Source organism: Fundulus heteroclitus, chromosome 11 (assembly GCF_011125445.2).
Source record: "Fundulus heteroclitus isolate FHET01 chromosome 11, MU-UCD_Fhet_4.1, whole genome shotgun sequence".
Classification (NCBI taxonomy): Eukaryota; Metazoa; Chordata; class Actinopteri; order Cyprinodontiformes; family Fundulidae; genus Fundulus; species Fundulus heteroclitus.
In genome coordinates this window covers 33,703,925-33,716,668 of record NC_046371.1, presented here as the reverse complement: position 1 = coordinate 33,716,668, position 12,744 = coordinate 33,703,925, and the positions used below count along the sequence as shown (strand labels likewise).

General features: G+C 43.2%; 1 protein-coding gene across 2 annotated transcripts in view; it reads right to left on the bottom strand.

The window, feature by feature from the left end:
• The window catches only part of spns2 (spinster homolog 2 (Drosophila)), a 74,462-nt gene that overhangs the window by 12,910 nt on the left and 48,808 nt on the right, over positions 1 to 12,744 (bottom strand). For both annotated transcript variants that reach the window (XM_012865233.3, XM_012865232.3), the window contains exons 5-10: positions 11,764 to 11,830; positions 8,215 to 8,354; positions 7,478 to 7,630; positions 7,141 to 7,330; positions 4,229 to 4,294; positions 3,116 to 3,214 (exon numbers count right to left, since the gene is read on the bottom strand). In XM_012865233.3, coding sequence (XP_012720687.1) covers positions 3,116 to 3,214; positions 4,229 to 4,294; positions 7,141 to 7,330; positions 7,478 to 7,630; positions 8,215 to 8,354; positions 11,764 to 11,830 — 715 coding nt within the window. The remainder of the gene's footprint in view (positions 1 to 3,115; positions 3,215 to 4,228; positions 4,295 to 7,140; positions 7,331 to 7,477; positions 7,631 to 8,214; positions 8,355 to 11,763; positions 11,831 to 12,744) is intronic.

Below are 12,744 nucleotides of genomic sequence, written 5' to 3'. Positions count from 1 at the left end.
TCTGCTTGGTGCTCAAGTCCAAAACCCCACTGTGAACCAAAATAACAGAGTCATTCCCTATCTTTCTCCTGTGGTTGCTTGGTGATAACCACTTGCTTTTTCCTGCTATTCCATTTTAGTCAATTCGCAGCATTCCTGCCAATATGCATGGGCGACTGCATATCTGCCCCCACTCAGTGTGCGTCACGACTGGTCCATCATACTCGTGTGCTAAAACCTCAGCTCAGGAACCGAGGCACGCAGACACTGAGCGCTGACGCACTTCCAGAGCTCTGCGCGTTGTCAGCCGCGCTTTTGCGGAGGAGCGGGAAACCTCCAAGCATTCAGAGTGTCACTCTTTGGAGGGGCGTCATGACCGCCCAGGAGAATGAGTGGACCAGACGGGGGCGACAGATGAACTGTGGGGCAATGCAGGACTGATTCAGGGCGACACAGCCTCTGTGCATTACTCTGACTGATGGCACTTGCACTGTTGAAAAAGTGGATTTACGATACTGGACCGCAAATTTAAGAATGATAACGTATAGTGCCTCGCCAAAGTATTCATACAGCTCAAACTTTTCTAGATTTTTTTTAGGTTAACACAACAAATACCAATATACTTATTGGGATTTGAGGTAATTGACCAACAAAAAGTAATGCATTATTGTGGAAGGAAAAGGAAATTAAAAATTTGAAAGGATTAGCCTGTATTTGCATTTAGCTCTCTTTATTCTGACGCCAGATGCCTTCAAAAGTCTAAACACACCATCACCACGGTGATACATGGTGATGACCGCATCGTGCTGTGGGGGTGCTTTCCCTCAGTATGAACTATTATTGGGAATTTGGGTGGAACTAATTAGTAAATATCCCCGATAAAAACTCATTAGAGGCTGTAGACTCCAGAATGGGTTGGGTTCACCTTCCAGATGGACAATAGCCCTAAGCATAAAGTCAGATCCACAGGTTAACGTTTTCATGCGTTAGAGGCTAATGGTCAAAGTACAGTCGGAATTCAGTTCAGAATCTGTGGCAAGGTTTAACATAACTACTTACAGATGCTCTCCATCCAATCTGACTGAGCTTGAGCTTTGTCGTTTATTGAGATTTTGTGTCGACCGTCTATCACATAAAGTCCCAATTAAATGCAATGAAGTTTGTGTTGCTAACATGCCAAACTATAGAAAAGTTGAAGAGGTATGAATACTTTTGCAAGGCATTCCATAATAGCACTGTTAACATTGTAGTACTCCCACTTTCCTAACAGTTCAAGGTCCATTAGTCAGATTTGTGCATAAATAAAAAACGAAAGCTGAAAATCTTACAATGCTTTCACACCAGAATGTTCTGGGAGGCTCGGTTTGATCGGGTGGAAAGCAACAAGAACAATTTCACCTTTATTTTCTGTGGCCAACTCTTAAAACCTCTAAAAAATGTGTAAACCAAATTCAGACTGAGGAAGTTGAGAATTATGTTGCCAAATAACTGAAATGTTATTTAAAGTGTTACTTGTCACTGGGTGGGCGATATGGACTTTAAATTTTATCACGATATATTGTGGTACTATTGTGATAGTGATAAAAGTGGTGATAAAAGACTGTTACGAGCTTTCTGTAGTCTTTATAGGTAACTTTTTGGCTGTGACGGTCACAATTGTCTATTATTGCCCCAAAAATACAAATACTGTCCTTAAAAAAAGTTAAATAATGCAAAATATCTTAAAACAAAATTCAAAATATATTTCATCAGGACCCAAGTCACTACATTTTTTTTATCACTAAACTGCACACAGTAACAGCATTTAAATATATTCTTGAATTTATTGACGTTTGTTGATGCTCTGAAGAAACCAACAGTGGAGAAAATTAAACAAACAATCCTGACAATACTGGCACCTTTTGGGGACATTTCTGACATTACTACTTGGAATTTATTGTTGTAAAGATAAACCCAAATTCTTATCATGATAAGAAAATTTTCACGATAATGATAAAACAATACAATAAAGCCCCAGCCCCACTTGTCATGTTTTATTCGACTTTTTTCCACATAGTTTGAGTACAACTCAAAGTGAACTCTTCACTGGCAACATTAAGCTCAGAAACACCACTGTAAAATGATTCCAAGAATAAGGACAATTTACTTCAGCCCCATGCTCCATCTGATCCCCCTTTTGAGCAGCTCTTCTTGTTCGTGGAGAAAACGTGCTGCTTCTTTCATCTGCTGTCGACAATAGTTTAAGATTTTCATTCAGGCGAGAAAGAAGAGAAACGGCAGAGTTTCAATGCCACTCAGCAGACAGCTGTGCCTGTCAGGTCCTGGCAGAAGATCTTGGATCAGTTGATTCACTTAATCAAAGACTTCCGCTGCTTTTGTTAATGCAACTCAGACTGTGAGCCAGACTACGAGTGATAAAACACGTGACGACAAAGCCCTCTGCTCTCCTGATACAATTTGTAGCCGTGCGATAAATACTGATTTCAAATGTTAAATACGCGGATGGAGTGTGACACGTGATGCGGCATGCAGAAAACTACACTCCTCCCTACCTTTATTCACAATCCAGTACTGCATGCAGAATGGATTGAGCGGAGTGGAGGGTATCCATGGAGTTACTATTTAACTTTGGAAGTGTTCGTTCTCACTTTAAAATCAGAGAAATGTGTTGTGACAGTCTGATGTGAATCCTGTTTCACACTTCATTGAATGCCGAGCAGCACTTTCACTCAGGCTTCCTGAATGCTGTTCTTTGGGTGTGTTTGGAGGGCGGGGAGAATTAGATTGGGTGGGCAGGCTGACAGTGACCTTGAGAGGCCCGGTAAGGACTCGCTGATCTCACAACCAATCACATACAGAAACCGTGGCGTCTCCAGGGAACCATGAGGCTTACTAGAAAATACCACTGATTGCTGGGAGAGCGGTGGTGAAATCACCAGCTCTCCTGAGACGTGGGCTAAAAGTGCCTCCTGCGGCACACTTTTTTTTCCACTGGCCTAGTTAAAGCGAGAGCTCAGCTGCTATCTAAATGCATGTGTTTATGTGTGAATGGGCTGCTGAAGTGGTGTGCCCCACCTTTTATAACCTGGGGGACATTTTAACACACATTCCCGTTCAAGATTGTACAGGGTCTTACCAGGCCTATCAGGTACGGGCTTATTGCATCACCCAGGACATGCGAGATGAAGGTCTGAAAGGCAATTGCTGTCGCTCTCCGTGTGGGAATAACAACAAACTGCGGAGAGATGAAAAGAGAGGGAAAGGGGAAAATGAGCAACTTTAGTCAAGGTGAAGAAGAAGGTCACCCCAGCTGAGACAACCACCTAGGTTCAGGTAAACCTGCCAGTGGTCTACTTTGTGCATACTCGACCCAGACGTACAATGCATTATTAAATACTAAGGCCCCCTTTTGAATTTTTTTTTATATTACAACAATTAAAACTTTAATAGGATTTATTGTGTTTTTATGATAAAGACAAATGCAAAACACTGCAACACAAACTTTAAACACATATAAAAGTCGGACGTCTTCTCCAGCTTTTCTTCCAGCACTGTTCTGTATTTATCTCCATCCATCTTCCCGTCAACGCTGACCAGCTTCACTGTCCCAGCTGAAGACAAACAAGCGCCATGATGCTGCCATCACCATGCTACACCACGAGGAAGGAGCGTTGACTTAAACTGTGGTCTATCTGAACAGAGGCACTCCTTCCACATGTCTGCTGTGGAACATCTACGGCCTGTGGCAAGCTGCAGACACGGTTCCTTATGGCTCTCTCTCAACAATGGCTTCCTTCCTGCTACCCTTTTTAAAGGCATTTTTTGGGGATTTGTTGAGTGCAGGTTCTCCTGACAGAATTACCCTGGACCTCATTGTTTCTTCTCTGATAAATAATCTTGTCAGTTTAGGGATTTGGCCGTTGTGATTGGTTAATCTGGATTGTATTTATGGGTATGAGAGTAAAGGCGGATGAACACAAAAGCTTGCCACAATTGTCAGATTCTTATTTGTAAAATAAGAAGAAGAAAAAAAAGGAAAACATATATCCTTTCCCTTCCACCTTAAAAGGTAAGAGCAGCTTCTTGTTGGCTGCACAAAACCACAGTAAGATGCATTTAAATGTGTGGCTCAGCGTGACCAAAAAGCAAAGAGCTATGGATATTTTTGGAAAGTCACCCTATTAAATTTAGTGTTAGGCCTTTATGACAGAGTCCAACTCAAAGGACTGTGCCACTTTATTCTACTTACCATTAAAATGTCCGCTGTGATGACCCAGTTCATGAAAAGCAGCGTCTCTCCAATGAAGATGCAAACCTAAGTAAAGAAAGAGAGATTTTATTTACCGCGATTTTACTTAAACAAAGAGGCTCCACTTTCCACTGACTTGACAGGAAAAGCAGAGAAGGGCTGGAAGATGTTTTCATCCTGTGAGAGCTCGCCGCTTTTTTAAAAAGCTGCTCGGGTTAAAGTGGTTGAAAAACATGTTATTACGCCGCGGCCCCGTGGACGCTGCCGACATGCGGGCTTTCACTGAGCTGCGCCCCACGGGCAGAAAACCAGCGCAGGACGACAACAACTGTTTATTCTTGTCACATTGCCAATGTGGAAAACACGCTGGAAATGCAAAGTTTCAGGATGTGAATTTCTATCCCTCCAGAATAGGTGGAGTGAGACGGTTACTCTTCAGGTAACCTCACAGAGCATGCCGTTGGTGTATGTAGGAGGCTGGATGTGCCGCCGCAGCGAGCAGGGGCAGCTGCTTTCTGCCCGCTTGAATCGTAAACACACCTAGAGGGGTTTGGTTGCTGTGGAATCTCATGTATCTGTACCGGCTGGTTTCATCTAAACCACTTTAGCACGGCCGACTGATGTGTGTTTCCTGCTGGGGAATAGCACCACCACCCCACCCATCAGCATGCCAGACCTACAGTACAGCACAGAGAGAGCTCCAGCAGGGGTCTGACAGCCGAGATGTCAGGCAGGTCTGCTCTAAGGGCCGTGAAGCAGGCGTCAGGCTCAGGACCGACACGCTGCCTCCTGAAAGAGAGAAGCCGAGTCTCGCCGCGGATTGGCTACGCGCTGAGGAGGCAACAGCTGCGAGGGCCCGCTTGGCTTCCACAGAGCAGCACCGGCGGGTCCAGCCATGTCACGCCTGATAATATGACACATCTGTCAGCTCTTTGCGGGGAAACCTGAGTCGCTCATTTACAACTGCAACAGTGTACGATGATTTAATACGGTACAGTAGAGCACTGACAGCAGAAGCCAAGCCCCAGGCTTCAAGCTATTTATGCTAATGAAGATGCAACATTATTTTTCAGCTAATTGATCCCAGCATAATCATCTTCATACTGCACCTTTGTTGCGCCTGATTTCTGATTCTCATTCATTAGTGTAAAGTACAACCTAGTTCTGCAACGTAGAACTCGTGTTAAATTGAGTTGGACAGATATGTGACCGTGAAATGAATGTGGATACTTCTGCAGCTAAAGTCTAATTGGCTGAGTCATGCCGCCGTCAAACACCTGATAAATGTCCACCTTTGACCTAATGGGAATTGATTTGGATTTAATGGAGTAAACGTTTTATTGTCCTCCATTTTGGCACTTATTTGATATTTGCAAACTAAATTAGAAGTTGCAGGTTGACTGCTGTATCTTCGCCAGAACATTATTTTACAAGCAGAAGCCATTCCATGTGTGCACACAAGCAGAACATCACTGCAGTACCGCTGAGAACTTCTTTCAGAGAACAATGATTGCAAACCAAACAACTGGATGAGAAATGGATGCACAACCTTTTCTCTAATTCACACAGAGTTACAATTATACATGCTGGTTCAAAGAGCTGTTAGATTAGCCTCTGGAAAAACACTCTGGCTGGATATTTGACCACTTTTCTTATCAGAATTAGCAGAGCTCATTCAAATTGGCTTGTTTCAGACTACAGGCATGGCTTTTGAGCATAGTCCACACTTTCTCATGACGATCAAAGTCGGAAGTACATTCTAAGGGGGCCTGTTTGATTTATATGGTTCCAACTGGATAGTGGTCCTCAACACATCAAAACTAGTTTCAGAATGGACAAAACACCTTAACCTTGAGTTTGAGTAATGTTTCAAACTCCAACACTGTTAAAGAATAATAGCATTTCCTTAAAAGCAAGGTCTGTGCAAAGCAAACAACCCAATTATATAAAGTCTACCTGTCCTGATAAGGAAAAGCCAGGTCAGAACCTTGCTCATACAAAAAGCGCAGGGACATATGTGCAAATAATAGTCGTGTGGTGTATGCATTTATTTAAGCCAGTAAATTGGATTTAATAAATTCATAATGAGTACAACCTTGTGAATCTACTTATTTTTTAATCACTAAAGCTGTTTGTTACATTTTTATTATTATAAGAATTTATGACTAGAAAATTAAAGGTTCTGTCTTCATAGGCTCTTAATTGATGTAATAATATTCTTTTTCACCAGCAAAGGGACCTCAAATGAAACGCTCTTCACTAACCCCGTTGTGAAACAATGAGAGGCTAGACTCTCTAAGGTCGGCCATGGCCTTACTTTTAGGAAGTCCGTCTGTTATGCGCTCTGACAGGCATGGGAAAATATTTTCCAGATATGCAGCACTAATACCAACCAGCACCTTGAGGGTCATTTCCTATTCCTTTGTAACTGATAAGAACAACAAAAAAAGTGTGCTCGCTCCAGACTGTATTGTTTTGAGACTGTGATTGTGAAGTTGCACCCTTTCCTGCTAAACGAGGCTGTTAGACTGAGAATGCCATGCTCATTTGATCATTTCACTATTAACCACCGTTACCTGCAGCAGCTTCTGGGGTCGCTTTAAATCTGACCTGGGATTAACGGCGATCATTATATGGAGCGACAGCCGCTCACTGCCCTGGGGGCCTGGGAAGAACTGCTGTCATTCTTGGTGTCCTCTTACAGCTTTATTCAAACATCAACCCCTCCTCAGTCAGCTTTAAAAAGGCCCTCACCTGCTAGACGGCTCACAGAACTGTCACTTTCAGCGTTCGGGCCCTAAGGTTAAACGCCGTGACTCACGTACTGCAGTGTCACCCTCTGTGAGGGGGATGCTCGGTGCATTTTAACAGGGAGGTGTTTCTGTCAGAGTAAACAGTAGGGATAAACTTACATAAGCTCCAGTGATGCTGTTTTTGGCCACGACGAAGATGAGGCAGATGAAGATGGCGGAGCCCAGCATGCTGACGGCGCACACAAGCGGGTCGGCCCGCTCCGTCTTCCGGCGACAGAAACGCGTGGTGGCGGCCCCGATGACCACGCCCAGAAGCCCCGTCACGCAGGTGATCGCCCCGAAGATGAGGCTGCAGGAAACAACAATGTGAGCGTTAATGCACACATCCACCCAGACAAAACCCACCAACTCTTATTGCAGACCTAGCTAAATGACTATATTTCTTTAGCACCTATAAGCATTTTGCTCATTGCATGAATCAAAACAGACGTCTCACCTGTCTTTGCTGCTACAAACTTTGGATGTGCAGGCTTCTACTTCCTTCTGCACCACCTGCGCTCGGAACAGGTAGATGGGAATATACATTCCAAACGCACCGACGGCAAAGGTCACTGTTGCCGACGCCACGGAGGAGAATACGTAGCTGCGGCTGGCAGAGAAGAAACACAAAGATAGCACAGCTTAGAAACCATCACAAAATACAACAAGCTCCTGTTAAATGATAACACAGTATCAAGCTTCCTAATTGCTCCAATAATAATAACGGCACAAAACTTGTTGTTCTAGGAAACATCCCTGACTGTGCAAGTGGATAATTAACCTAAACCCAGCTCTAACGGCAACTGGGCGTCATGTATGGAGAAATAATTTGGCCATTGTTTTTTCCTGCAGAGATTAATGTATGAACCTGTGATGTTGTTGCCTGGGGAACAATGCAGCAACAAAAATCTCCCCGGTTACATTTATCCAGTTTATTACAAATCTAAAGCGAATATGAGCCGTGTGCATCATGTCTGCCTCTTGGTAATGTAAGGGGACTGGCGGGAGTCCTACATGTTGTATGTTTTGAAAAAACAAAATGTACACTGTTGGAAAAAAGAAAACTGATTGGGCGTTGGCTGATCACAGCTTTACAGAATCGGCCGCAAAACTCTCTAATTGGTGCATTGTAAATTGATATCATTGCAGTTCTTGTCAAGTAGCAAAAACCCAGTCCACGGTACAAAGCCTTACTTCTTGGCGAGGGCCTTCATGTCACTGATCCACGATGGGGAGGCCTTTCGTCCTTCCATTTGATCTGCACTGCCTCTCTTTGGCTCAGGCACAAAGAGCAGGATCAGAGCGCTCACAGTGATCCCCAGGAACGGGGACACCTGAGGAGACAAGGAATCAATCGGTCAGTGCTGTTCACAGAGACCCTATGTGGGCTGTGATCATGTTAAACCATGTGATATGGGACAAAGAACCTTGTGTCTGTGGACTGAACCTGAGGCCGCTGTTTGCTGATACGCCTCACATCCTATACAAGCCCTATAAAACTACAAATGTTGCCTTCGCTCAATGTATGGGGACTCTGTATGTGTGTTCTTGTGTGGGTGTGGGCTGTATGCAGGAGAGCAAATCAGCTTTTTGGCTTTGTATTGTGAGTGGGACTAATTCTCGCAGGCTCCCATCTGCTGTGATCTTTACTAACATCCTTTCTGGCCCATGTAGTTGCAGGTTTGTACCTGTGTGAATCTGTTGGTGGGATGGTTGCGGTGGTGGTGGTGGTGGTGCAATGTGTGTGTGTGTGGGGGGGGGGGGGGGGGGGGGAGTTACAAAGACAACAAGGCAGGATGGTAGGTATGAGAGGGGATTTGTCTGAGTAATCCATGCTACTTACGACACCAAAGGTAATACGTGTCACGATAAATTAACCCTTAACACTTTATTAGCTCATTAAAGACCGTTATATTTAAAAGGTACTTTTAACATACAATCTGCTTGTATAAAGGGGTGGATGTGTAAGGATTAAATCACCTCCAGTATCATAACCTCAGCTTTGTTTGCTCAACTGAATCAATATCTTTTTTTTTTTTTTTTTTTTTTTTGGCGTGCTTTCAGAATAACACATTTATTGAATCTAATCTCGCCGAAGTGAAATGCACACATTGTGCACACTGGCAAAAGAGTTCATGCCCCATGGATGGTTTTATATTTTGTCAGGTTGCAGTCACAAACATCAGTGTTTTCCATGGTGACTTCATGAGGGAGTGGCCATACTGTAGGGAACCCATTGCTGTAGAAGTCAACGAGAAGGCATGTTTGGGGTGAGATAAAGGCCATGCAGAGCCCACAGCAAACAAGTTGGAAAAAGGTGCTCCGATCAGACATTCTATAAAATGTATCTTTTTGCCCTGCATGCAAATGGCCATGTGTTGAAGCACAGTGCACATCTCCCTGAATACGTGCAGGAGGCATACAGCCAGAGCTGCAATGGACTGGTTCAGATGGAAGCCTATTCATGTGTTAGAATGGCCCAGCAGAGTTCAAATCTAAACCCAATGGGAATATGTGGCAAGACTTGAAAATTGATGTTTCAGTTCAGTTGCTCTCCGTCCAATCTGGCTCAGCTTGAGCATTGCAAAGACAAACGTTCCCATCTCTAGATCTGCAGCTAGCTATTGAAACTTGGTGGAAACCTGCAGCTGTATTTGCAGCAAAAAATGTTGACTCAGGGAAGTTAAACACCCAATGCAGGCACACTTTAAGGATTTTCAGCTGATTAACATTTCAATACATCCAAAGACAGCAGCTATTTTCCTTTTTCCCCTTCATAATGACGTGATACTTTGCAATGGTCTACAACATAAAATACCAAATTTCTGGTTGTAACAGGATGAGTGAATATATTTGCAAGCATTGCATGTGCATGAGGCTTGTGGTTTACAATTTGTTTTAATATTTTTGCCTTCACAGTTAATCAGTGAGACACCAGTAGTCTGTGACCTTTGACCCGCACTCCTCCGGGACCCATTAGACACTTCCTGTTTAACGTAGTGCAATCACACAAATTAGCAAATCCCCCCTCTCCCGCAACACATTTTTTTGTTAAATCTCCCTGGCTATTTTACTCCATTGACATTTTCAGGAAGGTAGCTGGAACACACAGGACAAAAACAACGGGAAGTGCCGCTACCTTTTTATTTTTTTAAATCCTTGTTAAAACAGGATGCGACCGCACAGAAAACGTTTCATGTCTTGGTATTTGTCTTCCTCTGCATGCCACACTTCTGATTAATCGGCTTTGAGATTGTTTTATTGGAATGTCATCGTGACTGCTTCGGAACAAACTCCCCCACCGTTGCCCCGTCCTATGTTTGTTATTTTTTAATGTCTTACAAAGAAAAGAAAAGAAAACAAAACAAACGTACTTCCTGTCCCCTAAGTCGTCATGTCCAGGGTTGATTTCCACCTCCAATGTTCTGGGAATGTAAAGGCCTTCCTTTAAACAACGGTCTGTTCGCAAGAAAGCAAGGTCATAACTTGTTTTAACGAGTTTAAAAGCCGACCTTGAAGCCAACCGTTCCCGGGGAGGCCCGTTAGACCTTTCATTGGTCTTTTCTATTATAGCTGGTGTTCCTTTTAGAGCACTTTGGTGTCAAGTACCAAGTAGATTCCCAGTAGAAACGAGCTGTGGGCGTGCTCCAATGGTGCAGGGGTAGTGCGCACAACCCACATATGGAGGCCTTAGTCCTGGACGCGCTTGACCTGTGTTCGATTCAGGCCTTTGCTGCCTGTCTTCTCCCTCTCTCAAACCCCCTTTCCTAAAAAACTAGCCACTAGTGCTACAAAAAACCCAGAAAAAGGATAGATATAAAAAAAAAGCTATGACAGTGATGTATGCTACTAACTTACCACTAGTATTCATTTTGTTTATGCAATAAGTTATCACCTTTTAATTTCGAGATTTTCCACATTTGAGGCATTCTGGAACCAGGGATGATGTAACAAATGGGAGGCTGAACTGACAAAACATCACTTTCAAATAAACTGTTGCTCACCACAGAAGGTTGGGGAACTGATCCAGTACATTTTATTATGTCTTATTTAACTACTTGTGCTTTATAGGAGTTATCTTTTTGAGATGGGCCCGATCAGTTTAGATGTCGTTGGACCCGATACTGGCTTAACTCTTGGATAGGCTTAGCCACCAATCTAGATGACATGGTCCTATTTTGCTTTAGATCAATATTGATTGATCTAAATATACTCTGGAAGTTTAAGCTTACACACACAAAAAAATACATCTCACTGATATAATTAAATATAAATAGTAATCCAAAGATAGTAATCCATAGATAGTAATCGCTCATCCAGTGACGAGAAAGGCAAAATAAAAAGGACAAATGTTGGTTATGTGTTTTGTGAAAACATCATTACATTATGTCCGACTGTTATGGTAATAACTAAACAGAAAATTATTTGGTTTAAACACATTTGAAAATGCTAAACATATTTGATGGTAAAATGTTTGGAAGTGTTTCTGCAGGAGGGTGCACTATCACTGATGATTGTGACAGTTGTTCAGCCTCTAACTTTCTGTTGTGTCAGTTCTCTGCAAAGGCACAGCCAGGATGGCCGTGGATCCAGACATATCGCCCGAGTGCTTCTGTCCCCGCTGACCCCAGATCCATAACAAGCCCCACAGCCAATCAGGGACTCTTCATCTGTATTCATGGCCATGCATTTTTTATTTTTTTACAGGACTGCTGGCTATAACAAGGATAACAATAAACTTACCCTTAATGCACAGTGCCAGTCCTCAGCAGCCTCCTTGGCACCAGAGCCCAGAATGTACCCCAAGCCACTACCGAGGGAAAAAAAAACATTGCACATTAGCAACCAAAAAATCCCCTCCACTTATTGCAATTAACATACAAAGAGCAATGAGTTGACCTGAGTCTGTCAGTACCACCACTTAAACATATGCATACGCTGCTCTCTTCCTGTCAGTTGTCTGACTAAAGCTGTAGGATATGATGTGTGAGTGATCAAAGCAGGGGTAGTCAGTGGACTTACTAGTCTATTTGCAGCTCTGCGATCAGGGCACGCATTCAGAAACTGCAGGTGCAACACTGCCTCTGCACTACAGAATTGAACATTAACAAGGATTTCTGGCCACAAGCAGCCTTTACTTTTGTCTATATGACAGACTAGGACACATTTGTTGCCATTCCTTATTGAGGGGCCTGTCCCTTACATCTGTCCTTCACTTGGATTGTAGAGGGTCTGTTGAAAATACTCTCACTCCTAATCTCATCTGTTTAATTCCCAATGGAGTTGATCCAACACTATGTGTTTTGTTTGTTTGTTTTATTGCATACTTGGATGGATTTCTTCCCCCGGCACGCATCCAAAAAAAGCCTGCTGGCACTACATGGCATCTAACATGGAAACCCGTTGACCTCGAAGATGCAACTTCACTGCAGTTTTCCAATAGTATGCGGTTTAACTTATTTTACAAAAAAATCTGTCTGCTTGATTCAAGTGAATTCTTTAATCTTATTCCACTGCTAGTGCAGCGTCTCTGAACAGGGTTTGCTGTGTATTACTGCAATAACAAGACAACAGATTAGTGTTTAAACACAGCCAAGACCTTAGCACTGCATTCTTATCAAGAATAGCTGCTGATCATCCTTCACTGGCTTTGTACAAACTCACAGCAAAATAGAGAAACTGTTTATGCTTGTGCTTCGATGGTTAGTCCTCCAAAATCAACAG